General features: G+C 42.4%; 1 protein-coding gene across 3 annotated transcripts in view; it reads left to right on the top strand.

Moving 5' to 3' along the window:
- Nucleotides 1-27,366, top strand: part of LOC106592593 (dynamin-2) — an 86,182-nt gene that overhangs the window by 44,003 nt on the left and 14,813 nt on the right. Inside the window, exons 5-17 of one of the 3 annotated variants that reach the window (XM_045690757.1) lie at nucleotides 4,713-4,815; nucleotides 5,151-5,249; nucleotides 5,325-5,485; nucleotides 9,103-9,245; nucleotides 9,462-9,597; nucleotides 11,997-12,064; nucleotides 19,171-19,309; nucleotides 22,170-22,256; nucleotides 23,678-23,748; nucleotides 24,732-24,795; nucleotides 24,888-24,998; nucleotides 27,024-27,133; nucleotides 27,235-27,283. In XM_045690757.1, coding sequence (XP_045546713.1) covers nucleotides 4,713-4,815; nucleotides 5,151-5,249; nucleotides 5,325-5,485; nucleotides 9,103-9,245; nucleotides 9,462-9,597; nucleotides 11,997-12,064; nucleotides 19,171-19,309; nucleotides 22,170-22,256; nucleotides 23,678-23,748; nucleotides 24,732-24,795; nucleotides 24,888-24,998; nucleotides 27,024-27,133; nucleotides 27,235-27,283 — 1,341 coding nt within the window. Of the gene's footprint in view, nucleotides 1-4,712; nucleotides 4,816-5,150; nucleotides 5,250-5,324; nucleotides 5,486-9,102; nucleotides 9,246-9,461; nucleotides 9,598-11,996; nucleotides 12,065-18,134; nucleotides 18,274-19,170; nucleotides 19,310-22,169; nucleotides 22,257-23,677; nucleotides 23,749-24,731; nucleotides 24,796-24,887; nucleotides 24,999-27,023; nucleotides 27,134-27,234; nucleotides 27,347-27,366 lie in introns of all 3 variants that reach the window. The other 2 variants (XM_045690755.1, XM_045690756.1) reach the window with 2 other exon arrangements.

The following is a 27,366-nucleotide window of genomic DNA, read 5'->3' as shown; positions in this document are numbered from 1 at the left end:
TATGTTAAAGGGAAAGGGGGTAACTAAGTATATGTTAAAGGGAAAGGGGGTAACTAAGTATATGTTAAAGGGAAAGGGGGTAACTAAGTATATGTTAAAGGGAAAGGGGGTAACTAAGTATATGTTAAAGGGAAAGGGGGTAACTAAGTATATGTTAAAGGGAAAGGGGGTAACTAAGTATATGTTAAAGGGAAAGGGGGTAACTAAGTATATGTTAAAGGGAAAGGGGGGTAACTAAGTATATGTTAAAGGGAAAGGGGGTAACTAAGTATATGTTAAAGGGAAAGGGGGTAACTAAGTATATGTTAAAGGGAAAGGGGGTAACTAAGTATATGTTAAAGGGAAAGGGGGTAACTAAGTATATGTTAAAGGGAAAGGGGGTAACTAAGTATATGTTAAAGGGAAAGGGGGTAACTAAGTATATGTTAAAGGGAAGGGGTAACTAAGTATATGTTAAAGGGAAAGGGGGTAACTAAGTATATGTTAAAGGGAAAGGGGGTAACTAAGTATATGTTAAAGGGAAAGGGGGTAACTAAGTATATGTTAAAGGGAAAGGGGGTAACTAAGTATATGTTAAAGGGAAAGGGGGTAACTAAGTATATGTTAAAGGGAAAGGGGGTAACTAAGTATATGTTAAAGGGAAAGGGGGTAACTAAGTATATGTTAAAGGGAAAGGGGGTAACTAAGTATATGTTAAAGGGAAAGGGGGTAACTAAGTATATGTTAAAGGGAAAAGGGGGTAACTAAGTATATGTTAAAGGGAAAGGGGGTAACTAAGTATATGTTAAAGGGAAAGGGGGTAACTAAGTATATGTTAAAGGGAAAGGGGGTAACTAAGTATATGTTAAAGGGAAAGGGGGTAACTAAGTATATGTTAAAGGGAAAGGGGGTAACTAAGTATATGTTAAAGGGAAAGGGGGTAACTAAGTATATGTTAAAGGGAAAGGGGTAACTAAGTATATGTTAAAGGGAAAGGGGGTAACTAAGTATATGTTAAAGGGAAAGGGGGTAACTAAGTATATGTTAAAGGAAAGGGGGTAACTAAGTATATGTTAAAGGGAAAGGGGGTAACTAAGTATATGTTAAAGGGAAAGGGGTAACTAAGTATATGTTAAAGGGAAAGGGGGTAACTAAGTATATGTTAAAGGGAAAAGGGGGTAACTAAGTATATGTTAAAGGGAAAGGGGGTAACTAAGTATATGTTAAAGGGAAAGGGGGTAACTAAGTATATGTTAAAGGGAAAGGGGGTAACTAAGTATATGTTAAAGGGAAAGGGGGTAACTAAGTATATGTTAAAGGGAAAGGGGGTAACTAAGTATATGTTAAAGGGAAAGGGGGTAACTAAGTATATGTTAAAGGGAAAGGGGGTAACTAAGTATATGTTAAAGGGAAAGGGGGTAACTAAGTATATGTTAAAGGGAAAGGGGGTAACTAAGTATATGTTAAAGGGAAAGGGGGTAACTAAGTATATGTTAAAGGGAAAGGGGGTAACTAAGTATATGTTAAAGGGAAAGGGGGTAACTAAGTATATGTTAAAGGGAAAGGGGGTAACTAAGTATATGTTAAAGGGAAAGGGGGTAACTAAGTATATGTTAAAGGGAAAGGGGGTAACTAAGTATATGTTAAAGGGAAAGGGGGTAACTAAGTATATGTTAAAGGGAAAGGGGGTAACTAAGTATATGTTAAAGGGAAAGGGGGTAACTAAGTATATGTTAAAGGGAAAGGGGGTAACTAAGTATATGTTAAAGGGAAAGGGGTAACTAAGTATATGTTAAAGGAAAGGGGGTAACTAAGTATATGTTAAAGGGAAAGGGGGTAACTAAGTATATGTTAAAGGGAAAGGGGGTAACTAAGTATATGTTAAAGGGAAAGGGGGTAACTAAGTATATGTTAAAGGAAAGGGGGTAACTAAGTATATGTTAAAGGGAAAGGGGTAACTAAGTATATGTTAAAGGGAAAGGGGGTAACTAAGTATATGTTAAAGGGAAAGGGGGTAACTAAGTATATGTTAAAGGGAAAGGGGGTAACTAAGTATATGTTAAAGGGAAAGGGGGGTAACTAAGTATATGTTAAAGGGAAAGGGGTAACTAAGTATATGTTAAAGGGAAAGGGGGTAACTAAGTATATGTTAAAGGGAAAGGGGGTAACTAAGTATATGTTAAAGGGAAAGGGGGTAACTAAGTATATGTTAAAGGAAAGGGGGTAACTAAGTATATGTTAAAGGGAAAGGGGGTAACTAAGTATATGTTAAAGGGAAAGGGGGTAACTAAGTATATGTTAAAGGGAAAGGGGGTAACTAAGTATATGTTAAAGGGAAAGGGGGTAACTAAGTATATGTTAAAGGGAAAGGGGGTAACTAAGTATATGTTAAAGGGAAAGGGGGGTAACTAAGTATATGTTAAAGGGAAAGGGGGTAACTAAGTATATGTTAAAGGGAAAGGGGGTAACTAAGTATATGTTAAAGGGAAAGGGGGTAACTAAGTATATGTTAAAGGGAAAGGGGGTAACTAAGTATATGTTAAAGGGAAAGGGGGTAACTAAGTATATGTTAAAGGGAAAGGGGGTAACTAAGTATATGTTAAAGGGAAAGGGGGTAACTAAGTATATGTTAAAGGGAAAGGGGGTAACTAAGTATATGTTAAAGGGAAAGGGGGTAACTAAGTATATGTTAAAGGGAAAGGGGGTAACTAAGTATATGTTAAAGGGAAAGGGGGTAACTAAGTATATGTTAAAGGGAAAGGGGGTAACTAAGTATATGTTAAAGGGAAAGGGGGTAACTAAGTATATGTTAAAGGGAAAGGGGGTAACTAAAGTATATGTTAAAGGGAAAGGGGGTAACTAAGTATATGTTAAAGGGAAAGGGGGTAACTAAGTATATGTTAAAGGGAAAGGGGGTAACTAAGTATATGTTAAAGGGAAAGGGGGTAACTAAGTATATGTTAAAGGGAAAGGGGGTAACTAAGTATATGTTAAAGGGAAAGGGGGTAACTAAGTATATGTTAAAGGGAAAGGGGGTAACTAAGTATATGTTAAAGGGAAAGGGGGTAACTAAGTATATGTTAAAGGGAAAGGGGGTAACTAAGTATATGTTAAAGGGAAAGGGGGTAACAAAGTATATGTTAAAGGAAAGGGGGTAACTAAGTATATGTTAAAGGGAAAGGGGGTAACTAAGTATATGTTAAAGTGAAAGGGGGTAACTAAGTATATGTTAAAGGGAAAGGGGGGTAACTAAGTATATGTTAAAGGGAAAGGGGGTAACTAAGTATATGTTAAAGGGAAAGGGGGTAACTAAGTATATGTTAAAAGGGAAAGGGGGTAACTAAGTATATGTTAAAGGGAAAGGGGGTAACTAAGTATATGTTAAATAGGGAGTATCTAAGTATATGTTAAAGGGAAAGGGGGTAACTAAGTATATGTTAAAGGGAAAGGGGGTAACTAAGTATATGTTAAAGGGAAAGGGGGTAACTAAGTATATGTTAAAGGGAAAGGGGGTAACTAAGTATATGTTAAAGGGAAAGGGGGTAACTAAGTATATGTTAAAGGGAAAGGGGTTAACTAAGTATATGTTAAAGGGAAAGGGGGTCACTAAGTATATGTTAAAGGGAAAGGGGGTAACTAAGTATATGTTAAAGGGAAAGGAGGTAACTAAGTATATGTTAAAGGGAAAGGGGGTAACTAAGTATATGTTAAAGAGAAAGGGGGTAACTAAGTATATGTTAAAGAGAAAGGGGGTAACTAAGTATATGTTAAAGAGGCAATCTGCAGTTATAAGTGAATGATATACACGTATTGACTCTTGAATACAAGGTGTTAGTGCTTCCTGAGCTTAGTTCATCTGTCACACTGCATCAGAACCCAGAAGAGAAGCTCGTTTTACTTTTGTTGTTGTATACAATGAAAATGTAAAAAAACACTATATAGCCTCATAACATGGTTAAATCGATCATGTTGATATCATGGATGGTCAGTCCTTGCATCCATAGCTCTGCCTATGAATTTGAGAGGGGTTACATTTCTCCAGGCCAATACCTCAGCTTTTTACTGAAACGGTCAGTAGAGAGCTTTATTATTGTTTCAACTGCTGATTGCCTCTTTAAAGTAATATAGTCTTATCTTCTATGTTATGTGCTAAAACGTATATATTCTATGCAGTCAATAACTAAAGAATCCTGTCTGATTCTGTTATATGCAGTTAATAACTAAAGAATCCTGTCTGATTCTGTTATATGCAGTTAATAACTAAAGAATCCTGTCTGATTCTGTTATATGCAGTTCATAACTAAAGAATCCTGTCTGATTCTGTTATATGCAGTTCATAACTAAAGAATCCTGTCTGATTCTGTTATATGCAGTTCATAACTAAAGAATCCTGTCTGATTCTGTTATATGCAGTTAATAACTAAAGAATCCTGTCTGATTCTGTTATATGCAGTTCATAACTAAAGAATCCTGTCTGATTCTGTTATATGCAGTTCATAACTAAAGAATCCTGTCTGATTCTGTTATATGCAGTTAATAACTAAAGAATCCTGTCTGATTCTGTTATATGCAGTTCATAACTAAAGAATCCTGTCTGATTCTGTTATATGCAGTTAATAACTAAAGAATCCTGTCTGATTCTGTTATATGCAGTTAATAACTAAAGAATCCTGTCTGATTCTGTTATATGCAGTTAATAACTAAAGAATCCTGTCTGATCCTGTTATATGCAGTTCATAACTAAAGAATCCTGTCTGATCCTGGCTGTGACTCCAGCTAACCAGGATCTGGCCAACTCTGATGCTCTCAAGATATCTAAGGAGGTCGACCCTCAAGGTAGGGAGGGGGGGGCAGAGTCTATGTAGAGGGGTTACGTCTGTGTGTGTGTGTGTGTGTGTGTGTGTGTGTGTGTGTGTGTGTGTGTGTGTGTGTGTGTGTGTGTGTGTGTGTGTGTGTGTGTGTGTGTGTGTGTGTGTGTCAGGCAAATCGGTCATTATTTATTTGTTCTAACAGGCCCACAATGGGGTTACTAAAATCCGATTTGGAAATATTTGGCTGTTTTTGCTGCATAAAAGTGGTCGAACTCTTACCTGATCTATTCATATAATGGGATGGAGAGGTGTTTGAGAGAGAGTGGAATGTTGCCATGGAGATGACCTATGTGTTTCCAGGGTTACGTACCATCGGAGTGATCACCAAGCTGGACCTGATGGACGAGGGGACGGACGCACGGGACATTCTAGAGAATAAACTACTGCCGCTACGCAGAGGTGACACACACACACCCCTGTTATAAACTGCTCCCGCCAGGTTATAACAGGGTAATAACCACCTCTCCTCTCTAGGTTACATTGGGGTGGTGAATCGTAGTCAGAAGGATATTGATGGCAGGAAGGATATTAAAGCAGCTCTGGGTGCAGAGAGGAAGTTCTTCCTGTCTCATCCAGGATACAGACACATAGCTGACCGCATGGGAACACCACATCTACAGAAAACACTCAACCAGGTGAGATATGTAGACCCTATATATATATATATATATATATATATATATATATACTACTCTCTCTCTCTCTCTCTCTCTCTCTCTCTCTCTCTCTCTCTCTCTCTCTCTCTCTGCTGAGTGATTGGTGCTTTTTGAGGTTGGTTCGGTTTCAGTTCAAGTGTATTTTTGTTTTAAATCACAGGTTAAAAAAATAAAAAAGCTTTTTAATTGAAATTCCAAAGCCAAAAATAGTGAACATACAAAACATGAAACATTCCATTGTCTCTGTCAGGTCCACACTGGGTAGACATCAATAGAAAAAAATCATTTTACTAGTTCTTTCTTCAAAGTAGATAAGACATACTTTCACAAACTGTCTCTGTCCCTCTCTCATGTGGTTGTGTTGTGTACATTCCTCTCTCATGTGGTTGTGTTGTGTACATTCCTCTCTCATGTGGTTGTGTTGTGTACATTCCTCTCATGTGGTTGTGTTGTGTACATTCCTCTCTCATGTGGTTGTGTTGTGTACATTCCTCTCTCATGTGGTTGTGTTGTGTACATTCCTCTCATGTGGTTGTGTTGTGTACATTCCTCTCTCATGTGGTTGTGTTGTGTACATTCCTCTCTCATGTGGTTGTGTTGTGTACATTCCTCTCTCATGTGGTTGTGTTGTGTACATTCCTCTCATGTGGTTGTGTTGTGTACATTCCTCTCATGTGGTTGTGTTGTGTACATTCCTCTCATGTGGTTGTGTTGTGTACATTCCTCTCATGTGGTTGTGTTGTGTACATTCCTCTCTCATGTGGTTGTGTTGTGTACATTCCTCTCATGTGGTTGTGTTGTGTACATTCCTCTCATGTGGTTGTGTTGTGTACATTCCTCTCATGTGGTTGTGTTGTGTACATTCCTCTCTCATGTGGTTGTGTTGTGTACATTCCTCTCTCATGTGGTTGTGTTGTGTACATTCCTCTCATGTGGTTGTGTTGTGTACATTCCTCTCATGTGGTTGTGTTGTGTACATTCCTCTCTCATGTGGTTGTGTTGTGTACATTCCTCTCTCATGTGGTTGTGTTGTGTACATTCCTCTCTCATGTGGTTGTGTTGTGTACATTCCTCTCATGTGGTTGTGTTGTGTACATTCCTCTCATGTGGTTGTGTTGTGTACATTCCTCTCTCATGTGGTTGTGTTGTGTACATTCCTCTCATGTGGTTGTGTTGTGTACATTCCTCTCTCATGTGGTTGTGTTGTGTACATTCCTCTCTCATGTGGTTGTGTTGTGTACATTCCTCTCTCATGTGGTTGTGTTGTGTACATTCCTCTCTCATGTGGTTGTGTTGTGTACATTCCTCTCATGTGGTTGTGTTGTGTACATTCCTCTCATGTGGTTGTGTTGTGTACATTCCTCTCATGTGGTTGTGTTGTGTACATTCCTCTCATGTGGTTGTGTTGTGTACATTCCTCTCATGTGGTTGTGTTGTGTACATTCCTCTCATGTGGTTGTGTTGTGTACATTCCTCTCTCATGTGGTTGTGTTGTGTACATTCCTCTCTCATGTGGTTGTGTTGTGTACATTCCTCTCATGTGGTTGTGTTGTGTACATTCCTCTCATGTGGTTGTGTTGTGTACATTCCTCTCATGTGGTTGTGTTGTGTACATTCCTCTCTCATGTGGTTGTGTTGTGTACATTCCTCTCTCATGTGGTTGTGTTGTGTACATTCCTCTCTCATGTGGTTGTGTTGTGTACATTCCTCTCATGTGGTTGTGTTGTGTACATTCCTCTCTCATGTGGTTGTGTTGTGTACATTCCTCTCATGTGGTTGTGTTGTGTACATTCCTCTCTCATGTGGTTGTGTTGTGTACATTCCTCTCTCATGTGGTTGTGTTGTGTACATTCTCTCTCATGTGGTTGTGTTGTGTACATTCCTCTCTCATGTGGTTGTGTTGTGTACATTCCTCTCTCATGTGGTTGTGTTGTGTACATTCCTCTCTCATGTGGTTGTGTGTTTCTATTCCAATGTAGCAGGATAAAAGGGTATCCTTCCAGAGATCTGTATGTATATATATATATAATGTATATAATATATAATGTATATAATGATGAGATGCTCATGTCTCCACTCTAACAATGGGAGTCGTTGTCCCAAAGGCGGGAAGGCAGGCACCAAGTTTACTGTAGGTCCAAATAAGCCCGTAGGCCCATTGGGCTTATTTTGGACAGATTTTGTCGAGAGTGAAACCTCTCATTCTACCTCTTCCTCTCTGTCCCGTCTCTGTCTGAACTGGAAAAAACAGGCGCAAAGGATTATGGTCATTGTTGTTAGTTACCACATTTCTGCGCTGAACTAGGTTGAATATTTGCTTAATGAAATGAAACTCCCTTCAGCCCAGCCTCCCACATACTTCTTAACTTGATTTCTCTCTAGAGAAACAGAGCGTTGGGCTCACAAAAAAAACTAATGGAATTCATGTAATTGAACCGACCTCAGTCAATTAGTTGTTTAAAGGAACATTTCAACGTTCCTCATCTCCAGCACCTCGCCAACATGTGAAAATTGAGCGTTTCTGTTTTGTAGTAAACAAGAGTGAGGAAGATAAGTGATTCCAATGACATCATCGCGTGCATCATGAGATTTTAACCAATTATGATTAGGCATTGCCTAGTAATTGTTTACTAATTGGTTGATGATGTCATCGGAAACACTTTTCTTCCTCTATATTTTTTACTACAACAACATAGAAATGCACCATTTTCACATATGATGATGTTGGGGAGGTGCTGGAGAATTCTGTTTACATTTCCCTTTAATCGCTCAGCACCTCTCTCTCTGTGTCTCTCTCTCTGTATCTCTCTCTCCCTCTCTGTCTCTCTGTGTGTCTCTCTCTCTCTCTCTCTCTGTATCTCTCTCTCTCTCTGTGTCTCTCTCTCTGTGTATCTCTCTCTGTCTTTCTCTCTCTCTCTGTGTATCTCTCTCTCTCTCTCTCTGTCTCTGTATCTCTCTCTCTCTGTGTATCTCTCTCTCTCTCTGTGTATCTCTCTCTCTCTCTCTGTGTCTCTGTGTATCTCTCTCTCTCTCTCTGTGTCTCTGTGTATCTCTCTCTCTCTCTCTGTGTCTCTGTGTATCTCTCTCTCTCTCTGTGTCTCTGTGTATCTCTCTCTCTCTGTGTATCTCTCGCTCTCTCTGTGTATCTCTCGCTCTCTCTGTTTTTCTCTCTGTTTCTATCTCTCTCTCCGTGTATCTCTCGCTCTCTCTGTGTGTCTCTGTGTATCTCTCGCTCTCTCTGTGTATCTCTCTCTGTCTTTATCTCTCTCTCCATGTATCTCTCTCTCTCTCTCTGTAAATTCAATTTAATTTCATTTTGAGGGCTTTATTGGCATGGGAAACATATGTTAACATTACCAAAGCAAGTGAACAATACAATAAACAAAAGTGAAATAAACAATAAAAATGAATAGTAAGCATTACACTCACAAAAGTTACAAATTAATAAAGACATTACAAATGTCATATTATGTGCAAATAATTAAAGTAAAAAAGGGAAAATAAATAAACATAAATATGGGTTGTATTTACAATCTCTCATTCATCTTTTTGTCACCACATACCCATTTCAACTCTCTCCCCTCCTCCCCCTCCAGCAACTGACCAACCACATCCGGGACACGTTGCCAGGGTTACGTAGTAAACTCCAGAGCCAGCTTCTATCTCTGGAGAAAGAGGTGGAGGAATACAAGAACTTTAAACCAGACGACCCGACACGCAAGACCAAGGCCCTACTGCAGTCAGTATATAAACACACACACACACACACACACACACACACACACACACACACACACACACACACACACACACACACACACACACACACACACACACACACTATATCTGACTGTCAGTACTTTTGTAATATGACTGTGTGTGTGTGTGTGTGTGTGTGTGTGTGTGTGTGTGTGTGTGTGTGTGTGTGTGTGTGTGTGTGTGTGTGTGTGTGTAGGATGGTTCAGCAGTTTGGTGTAGACTTTGAGAAGCGTATTGAGGGATCAGGTGATCAGGTGGATACTGTGGAGCTCTCTGGAGGAGCTAGAATCAACAGGATCTTCCACGAGAGATTCCCCTTCGAACTGGTCAAGGTACACACACACACGTTGTTTTACTATCCTTGTGGGGACCCAAAAATGTATTCCCAATCAAAATATCAGGTGGATATCAAAACTTAAGAACTTGGCTCCACTTGGGAAAGAGTAGGATAAAGCATTGACAATGGGAGTTAGTGGGGGCCACTTGGTATGAATGGTAAAGAGTAGGATAAAGCATTGACAGTGGGAGTTAGTGGGGGCCACTTGGTATGAATGGTAAAGAGTAGGATAAAGCATTGACAATGGGAGTTAGTGGGGGCCACTTGGTATGAATGGTAAAGAGTAGGATAAAGCATTGACAATGGGAGTTAGTGGGGGCCACTTGGTATGAATGGTAAAGAGTAGGATAAAGCATTGACAGTGGGAGTTAGTGGGGGCCACTTGGTATGAATGGTAAAGAGTAGGATAAAGCATTGACAGTAGGAGTTAGTGAGGGCCACTTGGTATGAATGGTAAAGAGTAGGATAAAGCATTGACAGTGGGAGTTAGTGGGGGCCACTTGGTATGAATGGTAAAGAGTAGGATAAAGCATTGACAGTGGGAGTTAGTGGGGGCCACTTGGTATGAATGGTAAAGAGTAGGATAAAGCATTGACAGTGGGAGTTAGTGGGGGCCACTTGGTATGAATGGTAAAGAGTAGGATAAAGCATTGACAGTGGGAGTTAGTGGGGGCCACTTGGTATGAATGGTAAAGAGTAGGATAAAGCATTGACAATGGGAGTTAGTGGGGGCCACTTGGTATGAATGGTAAAGAGTAGGATAAAGCATTGACATTGGGAGTTAGAGGGCCACTTGGTATGAATGGTAAAGAGTAGGATAAAGCATTGACATTGGGAGTTAGAGGGCCACTTGGTATGAATGGTAAAGAGTAGGATAAAGCATTGACAGTGGGAGTTAGTGGGGGCCACTTGGTATGAATGGTAAAGAGTAGGATAAAGCATTGACAGTGGAGTTAGTGGAGGGCCACTTGGTATGAATGGTAAAGAGTAGGATAAAGCATTGACAGTAGGAGTTAGTGGGGGCCACTTGGTATGAATGGTAAAGAGTAGGATAAAGCATTGACAGTAGGAGTTAGTGGGGGCCACTTGGTATGAATGGTAAAGAGTAGGATAAAGCATTGACAGTAGGAGTTAGTGGGGGCCACTTGGTATGAATGGTAAAGAGTAGGATAAAGCATTGACATTGGGAGTTAGAGGGCCACTTGGTATGAATGGTAAAGAGTAGGATAAAGCATTGACAGTGGGAGTTAGTGGGGGCCACTTGGTATGAATGGTAAAGAGTAGGATAAAGCATTGACAGTAGGAGTTAGTGGGGGCCACTTGGTATGAATGGTAAAGAGTAGGATAAAGCATTGACAGTAGGAGTTAGTGAGGGCCACTTGGTATGAATGGTAAAGAGTAGGATAAAGCATTGACAGTAGGGAGTTAGTGAGGGGCCACTTGGTATGAATGGTAAAGAGTAGGATAAAGCATTGACAGTAGGAGTTAGTGGGGGCCACTTGGTATGAATGGTAAAGAGTAGGATAAAGCATTGACAGTAGGAGTTAGTGAGGGCCACTTGGTATGAATGGTAAAGAGTAGGATAAAGCATTGACAGTAGGAGTTAGTGGGGGCCACTTGGTATGAATGGTAAAGAGTAGGATAAAGCATTGACAGTAGGAGTTAGTGAGGGCCACTTGGTATGAATGGTAAAGAGTAGGATAAAGCATTGACAGTGGGAGTTAGTGGGGTTCTAATTAAGAGAGCTGGAGGGGACACCGACACCAGGAGGAAGTTCAATACAAAATCATGTATTTATTTGCTCAATCTTGTCTTTTTTATATTTCATGTTGAATTTTATTATATCAAGCACTTTCCCTTCATCCCTTGAGGGGATTTACAATTATGTACTTATTTAATTATTTATTTATTTAATTGATCCAGTTTGCATGTATTTATTACGATTTTTTTATATACTTTATAAAGTTAAACCTTTTTACCCTCAGCACTTTATCAATAATTGTCTTCCTCCTGTTGTTGAACTGTGATGGGTGACCCCTCGGAGCTCTCGGCCTTTCATGTTCTCCCACCCTCTCAAGACCGGTCAGATGTACGATATAGAAACAGGGCAGAAAGATGCAACAGGCCCGTGCAACCCAAGGTTTGATACCAGCATAAACAGAAACGCTCTTAAACCTAAACCGAACTCCTCAGCTTAAAATGGTCTTTTTTCTTGTGTGGATTGGTGAAATGTCCCCACTTGTCAGAATGGTCCTTGTTTTCCATGTGAGGACTTCTGGTACCTAGTAAAACAAAACAAAACAACAAAACACACACACACACACACACACACACACACACACACACACACACACACACACACACTCTGATGTCCCGTCTGTGTGTTGTGCTCAGATGGAGTTTGATGAGAAGGAGTTGAGGAGAGAGATCAGTTATGCCATCAAGAACATCCACGGAGTGAGGCAAGTACAGACAGACAGCTATCTACCTGTCTGTCTCTATCTACCTGTCTCTCTCTATCTACCTGTCTGTCTCTATCTACCTGTCTGTCTCTATCTACCTGTCTGTCTCTGTCTACCTGTCTGTCTCTATCGACCTGTCTGTCTCTGTCTACCTGTCTGTCTCTGTCTACCTGTCTGTCTCTGTCTACCTGTCTGTCTCTATCTACCTGTCTGTCTCTGTCTACCTGTCTGTCTACCTGTCTGTCTCTGTCTACCTGTCTGTCTCTATCTACCTGTCTGTCTCTATCGACCTGTCTGTCTCTGTCTACCTGTCTGTCTCTATCTACCTGTCTGTCTCTATCTATTTGTCTGTCTGTCTACCTGTCTGTCTCTATCTACCTGTCTGTCTGTCTGTCTATATCTACCTGTCTGTCACTATCTGCCTGTCTGTATCTACCTGCCTGTCTCTATCTACCTGTCTGTCTGTCTACCTGTCTGTCTGTCTACCTGTCTGTCTCTGTCTACCTGTCTGTCTACCTACCTGTCTGTCTCTATCTACCTGTCTGTCTGTCTACCGTCTGTCTGTCTGTCTGTCTACCTGTCTGTCTCTATCTACCTGTCTGTCTCTATCTACCTGTCTATCTCTATCTACCTGTCTCTATCTACCTGTCTCTATCTACCTGTGTCTGTCTACCTGTCGTCTCTGTCTACCTGTCTGTCTCTGTCTACCTGTCTGTCTCTATCTACCTGTCTACCTGTCTGTCTCTATCTGTCTGTCTGTCTACCTGTCTGTCTCTGTCTACCTGTCTACCTGTCTGTCTCTATCTACCTGTCTGTCTGTATCTACCTGTCTTTCTGTCTACCTGTCTGTCTCTATCTACCTGTCTGTCTCTATCTACCTGTCTGTCTGACTGTCTACCTGACTGTCTGTCTGTCTGTCTACCTGACTGTATCTATCTCCCTGTCTGTCTCTAATTATCTGTCTGTCTGTCTGACTGTCTACCTGACTGTCTCTGTCTGTCTGTCTGTCTTTCTCTCTCTCTCTCTCATTCTCTCTGTCTGTCTGTCTGTCTGTCTGTCTGTCTCATTCTCCCATTCTCTCATTATCTGTCTGTCTGTTTATTATCTACAAGCCTCTCTCTCTCATCTACCTACCTACATGTCTCTCTCTCTCTCTACATGTCTGTCTGTCTGTCTGTCTGTCTGTCTGTCTGTCTGTCTGTCTGTCTGTCTGTCTGTCTGTCTGTCTGTCTGTACCTACATGTTTGCCTGTCTGTCTGTCTCTACCTACATGTCTGTCTATCTCTGCCTACATGTCTGTCTGTCTCTACCTACATGTCTGTCTGTCTCTACCTACATGTCTGTTTGTCTGTACCTACATGTTTGTCTGTCTATCTGTACCTACATGTCTGCCTGTCTGTCTGTCTCTACCTACATGTCTGTCTATCTCTACCTACATGTCTGTCTGTCTGTCTCTACCTACATGTATGTTTGTCTCTACCTACATGTCTGTTTGTCTGTACCTACATGTCTGTCTATCTATCTGTACCTACATGTCTGTCTGTCTGTCTGTCTCTACCTACATGTCTGTCTATCTCTGCCTACATGTCTGTCTGTCTATCTCTACCTACATGTCTGTTTGTCTGTACCTACATGTCTGTCTGTCTGTCTCTACCTACATGTCTGTCTATCTCTGCCTACATGTCTGTACCTACATGTTTGTCTGTCTGTCTCTACCTACATGTCTGTCTGTCTCTACCTACATGTCTGTCTATCTCTACCTACATGTCTGTCTGTCTCTACCTACATGTTTGTCTGTCTGTCTCTACCTACATGTTTGTCTGTCTATCTCTACCTACATGTCTGTCTGTCTCTACCTACATGTCTCTCTGTCTATCTCTACCTACATGTCTGTCTGTCTCTACCTACATGTCTGTCTGTCTCTACCTACATGTCTGTCTGTCTCTACCTACATGTCTGTTTGTCTGTACCTACATGTTTGTCTGTCTATCTGTACCTACATGTCTGCCTGTCTGTCTGTCTCTACCTACATGTCTGTCTATCTCTACCTACATGTCTGTCTGTCTGTCTGTCTCTACCTACATGTATGTTTGTCTCTACCTACATGTCTGTTTGTCTGTACCTACATGTCTGTCTATCTATCTGTACCTACATGTCTGTCTGTCTGTCTGTCTCTACCTACATGTCTGTCTATCTCTGCCTACATGTCTGTCTGTCTATCTCTACCTACATGTCTGTTTGTCTGTACCTACATGTCTGTCTGTCTGTCTCTGCCTACATGTCTGTACCTACATGTTTGTCTGTCTGTCTCTACCTACATGTCTGTCTGTCTCTACCTACATGTCTGTCTATCTCTACCTACATGTCTGTCTGTCTCTACCTACATGTTTGTCTGTCTGTCTCTACCTACATGTTTGTCTGTCTATCTCTACCTACATGTCTGTCTGTCTCTACCTACATGTCTCTCTGTCTATCTCTACCTACATGTCTGTCTGTCTCTACCTACATGTCTGTCTGTCTCTACCTACATGTCTGTCTGTCTCTACCTACATGTCTGTCTGTCTCTACCTACATGTCTGTCTGTCTCTACCTACATGTCTCTCTGTCTATCTCTACCTACATGTCTGTTTGTCTGTACCTACATGTTTGTCTGTCTATCTCTACCTACATGTCTGTCTGTCTATCTGTACCTACATGTCTGTCTGTCTGTCTCTACCTACATGTCTGTTTGTCTGTACCTACATGTCTGTCTGTCTCTGCCTACATGTCTGTTTGTCTGTACCTACATGTTTGTCTGTCTATCTCTACCTACATGTCTGTTTGTCTGTACCTACATGTCTGTCTGTCTCTGCCTACATGTCTGTCTGTCTGTACCTACATGTTTGTCTGTCTATCTCTACCTACATGTCTGTTTGTCTGTACCTACATCTTTGTCTGTCTATCTCTACCTACATGTCTGTTTGTCTGTACCTACATCTTTGTCTGTCTATCTCTACCTACATGTCTGTGTGTCTCAGGGTTTCCGTTAGGAAAATATGGAGCCGGACATTTGACCAGAAGCATTTTAATTTACCGGACATTTAATAAATGTACCGGACCCATATGTATTGGGTGCATAACCTGATTAGGGTGTCCACCACGGTGCTCATGGTAATTCATATGAACTCAACAGTGGTGCTCATGGTAATTCATATGAACTGAACAGTGGTGTTCATGGTAATTCATATGAACTCAACAGTGGTGCTCATGGTAATTCATATAAACTCAACAGTGGTGTTCATGGTAATTCATATGAACTGAACAGTGGTGTTCATGGTAATTCATATGAACTGAACAGTGGTGCTCATGGTAATTCATATGAACTAAACAGTGGTCCTCATGGCAATTCATATGAACTGAACAGTGGTGCTCATGGTAATTCATATGAACTGAACAGTGGTGTTCATGGTAATTCATATGAACTGAACAGTGGTGTTCATGGTAATTCATATGAACTGAACAGTGGTGTTCATGGTAATTAATATGAACTCAACAGTGGTGCTCATGGTAATTCATATGAACTGAACAGTGGTGTTCATGGTAATTCATATGAACTGAACAGTGGTGTTCATGGTAATTCATATGAACTGAACAGTGGTGCTCATGGTAATTCATATGAACTGAACAGTGGTGCTCATGGTAATTCATATGAACTGAACAGTGGTGCTCATGGTAATTCATATGAACTGAACAGTGGTGTTCATGGTAATTCATATGAACTGAACAGTGGTGTTCATGGTAATTCATATGAACTGAACAGTGGTGCTCATGGTAATTCATATGAACTGAACAGTGGTGCTCATGGTAATTCATATGAACTGAACAGTGGTGCTCATGGTAATTCATATGAACTGAACAGTGGTGTTCATGGTAATTCATATGAACTGAACAGTGGTGCTCATGGTAATTCATATGAACTCAACAGTGGTGCTCATGGTAATTCATATGAACTGAACAGTGGTGCTCATGGTAATTCATATGAACTGAACAGTGGTGCTCATGGTAATTCATATGAACTGAACAGTGGTGCTCATGGTAATTCATATAAACTCAACAGTGGTGTTCATGGTAATTCATATGAACTTGAACATGCAAGTCGAGGATGCAACGATGTGCTGTCCTTCGTACCTTATTCTGATGTGCACTTTGAACATGTTAGAATAACTGTCCACATGGACTTTTCCTCAGGCAACAAGATGAGCAGTAAACAGCAACACCACCAGCTTATGTCAAGCTACTGTCCCCCATAGTAGAAACATTTACATATTCTATTGGTCAGCTTGTGGAGAAAGAAAAAGCCTATTCCAAACAGACTCTGGGACAGATATGGGAAGATGGATCCCAAATTCATCCAGTAGGACCAGGCTACATTAAACATATAAAATGGCTGATGCAACAGATCAGAACATTTAGCTTAAAATGTTGATAAACTATTAGTTCTTCACATTATAAGTACAGCAATGTGCAGAAGGCAGTAGGCTACACTCAAATGTTTGTTCCATAATGCAATTAGCGGGAACATACCGTTGTCAAAAAACTGAAAATATCTGTTAGAAATGTAGAAAGAGGGGAGATGTAATATACACCAACTAGCATGGGTTGTTAATATGACCAGGGTTGTTATTATAACCAGGGTTGTAATCTGACCAGGGTTGTTATTATGACCAGGGTTGTTAATATGACCAGGGTTGTTAATATGACCAGGGTTGTTAATATAACCAGGGTTGTTAATATGACCAGGGTTGTTATTATGACCAGTGTTGTGATTATGACCAGGGTTGTTATTATGACCAGGGTTGTTAATATGACCAGGGTTGTAATTATGACCAGGGTTGTTAGTTTGACCAGGGTTGTTAATATGACCAGGGTTGTTATTATGACCAGGGTTGTTATTATGACCAGGGTTGTTAATATAACCAGGGTTGTTAGTATGACCAGGGTTGTTAATATGACCAGGGTTGTTAGTATGACCAGGGTTGTTAATATGACCAGGGTTGTTATTATGACCAGGGTTGTTATTATGACCAGGGTTGTTAGTATGACCAGGGTTGTTAGTATGACCAGGGTTGTTAATATGACCAGGGTTGTTAATATGACCAGGGTTGTTAGTTTGACCAGGGTTGTTATTATGACCAGGGTTGTTATTATGACCAGGGTTGTTATTATGACCAGGGTTGTTAGTATGACCAGGGTTGTTAGTATGACCAGGGTTGTTATTATGACCAGGGTTGTTAATATAACCAGGGTTGTTAATATAACCAGGGTTGTTAATATGACCAGGGTTGTGTCTTTGGCTTCTGGACAATGAAATAAAGTTAATATAAAATAATATGCTCTGATTTGGGCTACTTTGAAGCAAGGTAAGACATGCCTCATTATACGTAGTAAAACGTTCAGGTTTCAAAAAATTAAGTAGATGTTTTCAAAATGCATACTGCTTCTAGTTCTTTGAATAGTGGTGTGTGATGCGCTGATGAAGCCTGCCTTTCTTTGCCTGTGCATTTGCTGCTTGAGATGCTGTAGCAGCAGCTCTCGTGCTGTCTGGTAGATTTTCGGCTCAAAGACTCTGTATCTGTATGCTGTACGTGTGTGATAAATAAGATACATAACGAATATACTGTATACAAGCCAATTTAATTCCACTAAATTTTGAACATTTTGATCGACTGGTATTTCCATCAATGAAGAGGCTAAAAAACATTCTTCTACTCCCAAACAATTGGCCTGCGCCAATTTTATTTATCTGCTTTTCAACAAAAAAAATTGGGCCAAAAGCCGGCTATTACCGGCTAACGGAAACCTTTGTCTGTCTCTCTATCTACCTGTCTGTCTCTCTATCTACCTGTCTGTCTCCACCTACCTACCTACCTACCTACCTACCTACCTACCTACCTACCTACCTACCTACCTACCTACCTACCTACCTACCTACCTACCTACCTACCTACCTGTCTGTCTGTCTGTCTGTCTGTCTGTCTGTCTGTCTGCCTCTACCTACATGTCTGTGTGTCTGTCTGTGTGCCCCCTCCAGAACTGGCCTGTTCACCCCTGACCTAGCCTTTGAGGCCATAGTGAAAAAGCAGATCATTAAGCTGAAAGAGCCCTGTCTGAAATGTATGGACCTGGTGATCCAGGAGCTCATCAACACCGTGCGGCAGTGCACCAATAAGGTACCTCGCTGCATGGAGCCTGTAATGCCCTGTCATGCTAGTCCAGTCCACATGGGGGCGCTATGGAGCTAGCCTTTAATGCTACCATGCTAACCTAGGCCCCAGGGTGGTGCAATGCATGGAGCCTGTGATGCCCTGTCATGCTAGTTCAGCCCACATGGGGGCACCATAGAGCTAGCCTTTAATGCTACCATGCTAACCTAGGCCCCAGAGTAGTGCACTGCATGGTGATCTGGGGTCAGTTTAGCATTTTCCCCACTAATGGTTAACGATTAGGTTAGATTAGAATTGGGGGAAGGGAAGCTGATCCTAGATCTGTACCTAGGGGAGACTTCACACCAGGGAGCATGGAGCCTGTAGTGCCTGACATGCCATGCTATGCTACTCCTGGCCACAGGGGGCGATGTGGAGATAGCTTGTCTTCTAGTGTTTTCAGGGTGTTGTGCTGTTAGATGTGTGAGAGACTGTTTATGTTTCTCCTCACATGTCTCTGGTTTCCCCTGAAGACAAGCTGCAGGTTAACACACAAGCATGCACGTGGACACACACACACACCTTGTGACTTAGTGGATGTCAAAGTTTAGTAACAGATGCCAGTATGAACTAACTGACTAAACAAAATGCCTTTTATCTCTCTCTCTCTCTCTCTCTCTGTGTTCTTCTCCCTCTATCCCTCCATCTCTCTTTTATTTTATTTCTCTCTTTCACTGCTCCCCTACCTCTCTCCCTCTCTTAATCTGTTTCTATAATTTCCGGACTTCCCTGACTCCTCCCCACCATGACCCCTCCCACTCACGGACCCCTCCCACTCCCGGACACCTCCCCGACTCCTCCCACTCCCTGGCTCCTCCTTCTCCTGCCCTACCGTGATAAACTACATCTCCCATGATGCTCCAGAACAGGCCTGTTCACCCCTGACCTAGCCTTTGAGGCCATAGTGAAAAAGCAGATCATTAAGCTGAAAGAGCCCTGTCTGAAATGCGTAGACCTCGTCCTGTCCGAGCTCACCTCCCTCGTCAAGAAGTGTACCGAAAAGGTAAAGAGAAGAATCACAGTGGAGGGAAGGAAAGAAAGAAGGAGGGAAGAGAGAAGAGGGACAGTGGCTGCGTCAATATTATCTCTCCTTACTCCCAAAGAGTGCACTTGTTCACTTCCTTTCAAGGAAATGACTGAAATGACCTTGGAAACTCCCTCTCTAGCCCCACGCCTCCAGCAATCTAATGCTTTTAGATTTGAGGGAAGTAGTGAACGAGTGTACACTTTAGGAAGAAGGAGATATGATTGGAACATACCCAATAAATTGATGGAAGGAGAGAATGAAGAGAATTGTTTCTACCACTTCTCCTGCTAGTCTCCCTCCTCCCTCCCTCCCTCCACCCCCTCCTTCTCCTCTCCCTCCACTCTCCCCAATTGATTGAATTTCTCCTCACCCCTCTGGGTAGAATTATTGCTGTCTGTAGTCACTACCCCCACACCTCCCCATAAGCACTGGCCGTGTTCCAGGCTGACTACATTGCAGACGTAAGCCAGATCGAATCTGGCTATTTAATCTGAGAGTAAATAGAGCCGAATATATTGATAAAAGTCACCTTGTCCGAGAGAGATTTACATGGTTATCAAAACGTAACGCCATGGTAAGCCTACACAAAACACAGCCATTATTTTAAGTGTTTCAAAAATTTCCTTTGGGAAAAATGAATGGTGGAAAGACAATTGGAAACATTTCCCTGTTTGACCACTAGGTTTTATGGGTATTATGACACCTCCTCTGTGGGGCTCTTTGTAGTCGACCTGGAACGCGACCTCTGCCCCTAAATCCAACAGCCCCTCCCTCTGATTCCACACCCGCCCCCTTCCTCACAGTGATTGTTGCTTCAACCCCCCTTCACCCCACCCCTCCCTCGATTACCCAATTGAAACACTCACCTCCCATTATCTCAGCTTAAAACGTCAGCCCCGAAACCTTTGTCTTTATCGTTCACCCTATGTAGCTCAGGGGGAAGACATTCTGTGTGGCACATCCTTTCCTATGTTTACCCAACCATGTCCAGTCACTCAACCCCTACTTTTGACCAATCAGAACGTTCCTCCTGTGTCTTTAAATCCTCTCTCTGACTCTCACCTCTGTTCCCTAACTCACCTTGTGCTAACATGCTAAATCACAGGTGTCAAACCCATTCCATGTCTGCAGGTTTTCACTCCTCTCTCACTTGTACGATTGACTGATTAGTTAAGAACGGCCCTGACCTGGTTGTCCAGGCCTTAAGGAACGGCCCTGACCTGGTTGTCCAGGCCTTAAGGAACGGCCCTGACCTGGTTGTCCAGGTCTTAAGGAACGGCCCTGACCTGGTTGTCCAGGCCTTAAGGAACGGCCCTGACCTGGTTGTCCAGGCCTTAAGGAACGGCCCTGACCTGGTTGTCCAGGCCTTAAGGAACGGCCCTGACCTGGTTGTCCAGGCCTTAAGGAACGGCCCTGACCTGGTTGTCCAGGCCTTAAGGAACGGCCCTGACCTGGTTGTCCAGGTCTTAAGGAACGGCCCTGACCTGGTTGTCCAGGTCTTAAGGAACGGCCCTGACCTGGTTGTCCAGGTCTTAAGGAACGGCCCTGACCTGGTTGTCCAGGTCTTAAGGAACGGCCCTGACCTGGTTGTCCAGGCCTTAAGGAACGGCCCTGACCTGGTTGTCCAGGCCTTAAGGAACGGCCCTGACCTGGTTGTCCAGGCCTTAAGGAACGGCCCTGACCTGGTTGTCCAGGTCTTAAGGAACGGCCCTGACCTGGTTGTCCAGGCCTTAAGGAACGGCCCTGACCTGGTTGTCCAGGCCTTAAGGAACGGCCCTGACCTGGTTGTCCAGGCCTTAAGGAACGGCCCTGACCTGGTTGTCCAGGCCTTAAGGAACGGCCCTGACCTGGTTGTCCAGGTCTTAAGGAACGGCCCTGACCTGGTTGTCCAGGCCTTAAGGAACGGCCCTGACCTGGTTGTCCAGGCCTTAAGGAACGGCCCTGACCTGGTTGTCCAGGTCTTAAGGAACGGCCCTGACCTGGTTGTCCAGGCCTTAAGGAACGGCCCTGACCTGGTTGTCCAGGTCTTAAGGAACGGCCCTGACCTGGTTGTCCAGGCCTTAAGGAACGGCCCTGACCTGGTTGTCCAGGCCTTAAGGAACGGCCCTGACCTGGTTGTCCAGGTCTTAAGGAACGGCCCTGACCTGGTTGTCCAGGTCTTAACTGGACACAAGTTGAGAGAAGATAATAAAACCAGCAGACAGAGTTGGACTCTCCTTCACTAAATCAATCCAATGGTGTTAGTGCTCAGCTTGGGATACCTGTGGGATATTGATGACAGTATTGTGAGCATGCTGGGATACCTGTGGGATAGTGATGGCAGTATTGTGAGCATGCTGGGATACCTGTGGGATATTGATGACAGTATTGTGAGCATGCTGGGATACCTGTGGGATATTGATGACAGTATTGTGAGCATGCTGGGATACCTGTGGGATATTTATGACAGTATTGTGAGCATGCTGGCTAAAACCAGATAAAAATCTCCTAAATCAGATAAAACTACCCTCAAACCAGTTTGTTTTAGTTTAAACTGGTTTTCCTTGATTAAAACTGGTTGATGTTAGTTTATACCAGATATACTACCAAGCAGGATCAATGTCATATCTGCATGACCCCTCTATGTTAACTGTCTGTCCCCTACACATGTCAATCACTAGGGGTGTGTTTGTTTGGCTGGATGGATGACCCCTCTATGTTAACTGTCTGTCCCCTACACATGTCAATCACTAGGGGTGTGTTTGTTTGGCTGGATGGATGGTGTGTGTCTGAGTGAGAGAGAGGTGGGTGTGTGTGTGTGCCGTCAGTACCTGCAGTATTGTGTGTTGGTCCACAGCTTGGCTCCTACCCCAGACTGAGAGAAGAGACGGAGAGAATTGTCACAACCTACGTCAGAGAGAGAGACATCAAAACCAAAGACCAGGTGAGAGAGACATCAAAACCAAAGACCAGGTGAGAGAGAGACATCAAAACCAGAGACCAGGTGAGAGAGAGAGACATCAAAACCAAAGACCAGGTGAGAGAGAGACATCAAAACCAGAGGCCAGGTGAGAGAGAGAGACATCAAAACCAGAGGCCAGGTGAGAGAGAGAGATATCAAAACCAGAGGCCAGGTGAGAGAGAGAGAGATGGAGAGAGAGAGATATCAAAACCAAAGACCAGGTGAGAGAGAGAGAGATGGAGAGAGAGAGATATCAAAACCAGAGACCAGGTGAGAGAGAGAGAGAGATAGATGGGAGAGAGAGATATCAAAACCAGAGACCAGGTGAGAGAGAGAGAGAGATGGAGAGAGAGAGATATCAAAACCAAAGACCAGGTGAGAGAGAGAGAGAGAGATATCAAAACCAAAGACCAGGTGAGAGAGAGAGAGATGGAGAGAGAGAGATATCAAAACCAAAGACCAGGTGAGAGAGAGAGAGAGAGATGGAGAGAGAGAGATATCAAAACCAGAGACCAGGTGAGAGAGAGAGAAGATAGAGAGAGAGAGAGAGAGATCAAAACCAGAGACCAGGTGAGAGAGAGAGAGATAGATGGAGAGAGAGAGACATCAAAACCAGAGACCAGGTGAGAGAGAGAGAGATAGATGGAGAGAGAGAGAGAGACATCAAAACCAGAGACCAGGTGAGAGAGAGAGATAGATGGAGAGAGAGAGACATCAAAACCAGAGACCAGGTGAGAGAGAGAGATAGATGGAGAGAGAGACATCAAAACCAGAGACCAGGTGAGATGGAGAGAGAAAGACATGAGACCAGGTGAGAGAGATACAACAAAACCAGAGACCAGGTGAGAGAGATACAACAAAACCAGAGACCAGGTGAGATAAATAGATGGAGAGAGGGAGACATCAAAACCAAAGACCAGGTGAGAGAGAGACATCAAAACCAAATACCAGGTGAGATAGAGAGCTGGATGGAGAAAGAGAGAGAGAGGGGCAAGTGGGAGAGAAAGAGAGGCTAACATCTAGTCAAATGGCTACCCAGACTATTCACATTGTTCCCCTCCCCTCTCCACACCACTGCAACTCTCTGTAGTCATCAATGCATAGTCTCTTTAATTAACTCTACCTACATGTACATACTACCTCAACTAACCGGTGCCCCCGCACATTGACTCTGTACCGGCACCCCCCTGTATATATTGTTATTTTTTACTGATCCTCTTAAATTACTTCTTACTTTTATCTCTTATTCTTATCCATATTTTTTTAAACTGCACTGTTGGTTAGGGGCTTGTAAGTAAGCATTTCACTGTAAGGACTACACCTGTTGTATTTGGCGCATGTGGCTAATACAATTTGATTTGATTTGACCCGACCTGTCTGTCCTGTCTGTCTGTCTGTCTCAGGTGCTGCTGTTGATTGACATTGAGCTGTCTTACATCAACACAAACCATGAGGACTTCATTGGCTTCGCAAAGTGAGTTGACCTCTAGTAACCCCTAGCAATGACCTTTCAACGTTCACCTGACTGTAATCCCTAGCAACGACCAAATCAACCTTCACCTGACTATGTAACCCCTAGCACCAAGCTAGTCAACTATGTAACCCCTAGCAACGACCTACCTCTTAAGGATTAGCCCCTTTTTTTCAATTTTCGCCTAAAATGACATACCCAAATCTAACTGCCTGTAGCTCAGGACCTGAAGCAAGGATATAAGATCTGGTAAAAGATAATACAAAAAAAAAAAAAACGTTATTTTATCATTCTTTTGTACCATCATCTTTGAAATGCAAGAGAAAGGCCATAATGTATTATTCCAACCCAGGTGCAATTTAGATGTTGGCCACTAGATGTCAGCAGTGTATATGCAAAGTTTTAGACTGAGCCAATGAACCATTGCATTTCTGTTCAAAATGTTGTATCAAGACTGCTCAAAATGTGCCTAATTGGTTTATTAATACATTTTCAAGTTCATAATTGTGCACTCTCCTCAAACAATAGCATGGTATTCTTTCACTGTAATAGCTACTGTAAATTGGACAGTGCAGTTAGATTAACAAAAATGTAAGCTTTCTGCCCATATAAGACATGTCTATGTCCTGGGAAATGTTCTTGTTACTTACAACCTCATGCTAATCGCATTAGCCTACATTAGCTCAACCGTCCCACCGATCCTGTAGAGCTTATACTTTGTCCACCTCATGTCAGTTGTCCACGGCTGCGTCCCAATTATCTCTCCTTTCTCCCAAAGTGTGCACTTGTTCTCTTCCCTTCACTGATTTCAAAGGAAACGACTGATATACTGAAATGCCTATCTAGCCCATGCCTACTCCACCAATCCAATGCTTTTATACTTGTGGGGAGTAGTGAATGAGAGCACACTTCAGGAAGAAGGAGAGATGATTGGGAAGCACCACGTATGTGATAGTCTTTCTATCTGGTCTCTGTCTCCCCTGTAGCGCGCAACAGAGGACCACTGTTACTGCTGCTATTAACAACAAGAAGAGAGTGATGCCAAACCAGGTAGCACAAAAAACCACCCTCCTCCTCTCTCCTTTACTTCTCTCTCTCTCACCCCCCTATCCTGAACTAATGGTCTGTCCCGCTGTGTGTAGGTGATCCGGAGGGGCTGGCTCACTATCAACATAAGTATTATGAAGGGGGGGTCCAAAGACTACTGGTTCGTCCTGACTGCAGAGTCACTGTCCTGGTACAAGGATGAGGAGGTAAGGGTGTGTGTGGGGGGGTATGGAAGACCGATGCACTTGTTTCATAAACATTTGAACCAGAGACCAATGCATATTGGTGAATCATTACATCCCAACAAGCTAGCAGCCGTGTTGCCCCAAGCTTAATACTATGGCTAGTGGCTTGACCGGACCGGATCCAATCCTCAACCAGATACCATTGTTGTCTTAGACATTCAGGATATTCAGATGATGTCACCTAGATATCTAGCTAACTAACTAGATAGCTACTGAAACAGATGATGTCACCTAGATAGTTAGCTAACTAACTAGATAGCTACTGAAACAGATCTCACCTTGATATCTAGCTAACTAACTAGATAGCTACTGAAACAGATGATGTCACCTAGATATCTAGCTAACTAACTAGATAGCTACTGAAACAGATGATGTCACCTAGATATCTAGCTAACTAACTAGATAGCTACTGAAACAGATGTCACCTAGATATCTAGCTAACTAACTAGATATCTAGGTAACATCATCTGTTTCAGTAGCTATCTAGCTAACTAACTAGATAGCTACTGAAACAGATGATGTCACCTAGATATCTAGCTAACTAACTAGATAGCTACTGAAACAGATGATCTCACCTAGATATCTAGTTAACTAACTAGATAGCTACTGAAACAGATCTCACCTTGATATCTAGCTAACTAACTAGATAGCTACTGAAACAGATGATGTCACCTAGATATCTAGCTAGCTAACTAGATAGCTACTGAAACAGATGATGTCACCTAGATATCTAGCTAACTAACTAGATAGCTACTGAAACAGATGTCACCTAGATATCTAGCTAACTAACTAGATATCTACTGAAACAGATGATGTCACCTAGATATCTAGCTAGCTAACTAGATAGCTACTGAAACAGATGATGTCACCTAGATATCTAGCTAACTAACTAGATATCTACTGAAACAGATGATGTCACCTAGATATCTAGCTAACTAACTAGATAGCTACTGAAACAGATGATGTCACCTAGATATCTAGCTAACTAACTAGATAGCTACTGAAACAGATGATGTCACCTAGATATCTAGCTAACTAACTAGATATCTACTGAAACAGATGATGTCACCTAGATATCTAGCTAGCTAACTAGATAGCTACTGAAACAGATGATCTCACCTTGATATCTAGCTAACTAACTAGATAGCTACTGAAACAGATGATGTCACCTAGATATCTAGCTAGCTAACTAGATAGCTACTGAAACAGATGATGTCACCTAGATATCTAGCTAACTAACTAGATAGCTACTGAAACAGATGATGTCACCTAGATATCTAGCTAGCTAACTAGATAGCTACTGAAACAGATGATGTCACCTAGATATCTAGCTAGCTAGTTGTGTGTGTGTGTGTGTATATAACTGTGTTTGTGTATAACTGTGTGTGTGTGTGTGTGTGTGTGTGTGTGTGTGTGTGTATAACTGTGTGTGTGTATAACTGTGTGTTGTGTGCGTGTGTGTATAAATGTGTGTGTGTCTAACTGTGTGTGTTTTGTGTATCTGTGTGTGTGTATAACTGTGTGTGTGTGTGTATAACTGTGTGTGTGTATAACTGTGTGTGTATAACTGTGTGTATAACTGTGTGTGTGTGTGTATAACTGTGTGTGTGTGTGTCTAACTGTGTGTGTTGTGTGTGTGTGTGAGTCTAACTGTGTGTGTGTTGTGTGTGTGTGTGTGTATAACTGTGTGTGTGTGTGTGTATAACTGTGTGTGTGTATAACTGTGTGTGTGTGTGTGTGGGTCTGTGTGTGTGTATAACGTGTGTGTGTGGGTGGGTGGGTGTGTGTGTGTGTGTGTGTGTGTGTGTAACTGTGTGTGTGTGTGTGTGTGTGTATAACTGTGTGTGTGTGTGTGTGTATAACTGTGTGTGTGTGTGTGTGTGTGTGTGTGTGTGTGTGTGTGTGTGTGTGTGTGTGTGTGTGTGTAACTGTGTGTGTGTGTGTGTGTGTGTGTGTGTGTGTGTGTGTGTGTGTGTGTGTTTCCAGGAGAAAGAGAAGAAGTACATGCTGCCACTAGATAATCTGAAGCTGAGAGACGTGGAGAAAGGTTTCATGTCCACAAAACACACATTCGCCATCTTCAACACCGAGTCCAGGTGTGTATCTGTAAACAGTGTATGTAATATTTAGAAATACTGCGTTTGTGTACTTTGTCAATAACTAAGTGTGTGTGTGTGTGTGTGTGTGTGTGTTCCAGGAACGTGTATAAGGACCTACGTCAGATAGAGCTGGCCTGTGACACACAGGAGGATGTAGACAGCTGGAAGGCTTCTTTCCTCAGAGCTGGAGTTTACCCTGAGAAAGACCAGGTAAAACACACACACACACA

Source organism: Salmo salar, chromosome ssa12 (assembly GCF_905237065.1).
Source record: "Salmo salar chromosome ssa12, Ssal_v3.1, whole genome shotgun sequence".
NCBI classification, from domain to species: domain Eukaryota; kingdom Metazoa; phylum Chordata; class Actinopteri; order Salmoniformes; family Salmonidae; genus Salmo; species Salmo salar.
The sequence above is the reverse complement of the archived record's forward strand: the minus strand, read 5'-3'. Positions and strand labels throughout refer to the sequence as shown.